General features: G+C 43.2%; 1 protein-coding gene across 1 annotated transcript; it reads right to left on the bottom strand. All coding sequences in view use genetic code 11, as the record gives it.

Moving 5' to 3' along the window:
- Positions 1-417: 417 nt before the first annotated feature.
- EGR_11284 (hypothetical protein) lies at positions 418-1,119 on the bottom strand (the record flags this gene model as incomplete). Its single annotated transcript, XM_024500525.1, has 2 exons — positions 418-603; positions 1,027-1,119. The coding sequence occupies 2 exons, from the start codon at positions 1,117-1,119 to the stop codon at positions 418-420; spliced, it is 279 nt and encodes a 92-aa protein (XP_024345061.1).
- Positions 1,120-1,330: the final 211 nt, after the last annotated feature.

Below are 1,330 nucleotides of genomic sequence, written 5' to 3'. Positions count from 1 at the left end.
TTTGCATTCCGCTCTTTCCATTTTCTTGGAATCAGATAGTGTAGATGGGATGCCTCGGTACTTGTGTCGCTTATGCTTTCTCTTCTGTTCTTATATGCCTCGCATTAGGAAGTGCACAATTAAGCAAGTCAGCTAGGTAGTCCTCCAATTAAAAAAATCAGTCCGGTTCCAGGCATAAACGCATCCGTTTCATGAACAGAATCTGAAAATATTGCTTGGTGTAAATGACCAGGGTAGGCATTCCATTTTTCCCATATTGGAGCAATGGGGCACAAAGAACATGAGACTCAACGGAAGGGCAGCCAATCCTCTCTTCTTGTTTGACATTGACTGCATTGCCTGTTGAGTCAACGGCGTCACATGCCAAGCAGTACGTGTCTGTAACCAGGGTAATATGAACACATCGATGTAAATTGCCTATTGTTGAGAAGAGGAGGTGTATTTGCTGGATTCTTCTTTCTTATCACAGAAAAAGCAGTTTGTCTTCTTTGCCATCTTTGTTGCCAATTTCTCAAACATTCCAATATTGCGCTCTTCTTCCATCGCTTCATGTGTTAGGATGCCATGTACGATCCGCATTATCTGCACTGGCTGCCACATCATCTAGGCAATCAAAAGAATGTGTTCTAGCCAAAACAGAACCTGTAGACGCCTCACCTCAAAATAAAGCATCAAACGAATTGCAAATGTTGTCACCTCATTGACATCCCACCACATGTAGCTTGTGCATTCGAGTATGAAGCTGAACAAGCAGTGTGGCAATACTTCCTCCACATCCACAATTTTAATGCTTTCACTTGCTTTGTTTGTAGAATGCAATAGATTTGTTAGCTTGCTCGGTCAGACCGTTGCTCTATCAGGAAAAGTAAAAAGTGAAGCAGAAACCCATTTCTAATACCCACCTACCATTTGCCTTAATGTGCAAGCTTTACTAGTTAATCGGTTATTCGAAAAACGGCTGATTATTTTTGGATTACTTTGTCCGGAGGGCAAATGACATTTTGGTGAGAAGCGGTTGGAATGCACCAGTCTCCGTGGCTCAGTGGATGTCATCGGTGTGTGCAAATGGGCGAGAGGATCCGCGGTGCCCCTGCAACTCCAGCAAGCTGCAAACTCCATTGCAAGGAAGGGCAAAATATGCCCATCTCCAGGCACACATGTTTGAAAGGAAATGTGAATGCATGCCAACTATTAAGTCGATGCTCAATGGCCACCAGAAACAGGCATTCTTCATAAGGCCTTTTACAATACTCTAGTTGCAAACAAGCAGATGAGCAAGTAAAGGCGTGAAATTAGCAAAGTGACTTGTATGCCAACTAATCTCATCACA

Source organism: Echinococcus granulosus (genome assembly GCF_000524195.1).
Source record: "Echinococcus granulosus chromosome Unknown EG_S00721, whole genome shotgun sequence".
In the NCBI taxonomy this organism is placed as follows: domain Eukaryota; kingdom Metazoa; phylum Platyhelminthes; class Cestoda; order Cyclophyllidea; family Taeniidae; genus Echinococcus; species Echinococcus granulosus.
Note: the sequence above shows the minus strand (reverse complement) of the source record. Positions and strands in the feature narration are given on the sequence as shown.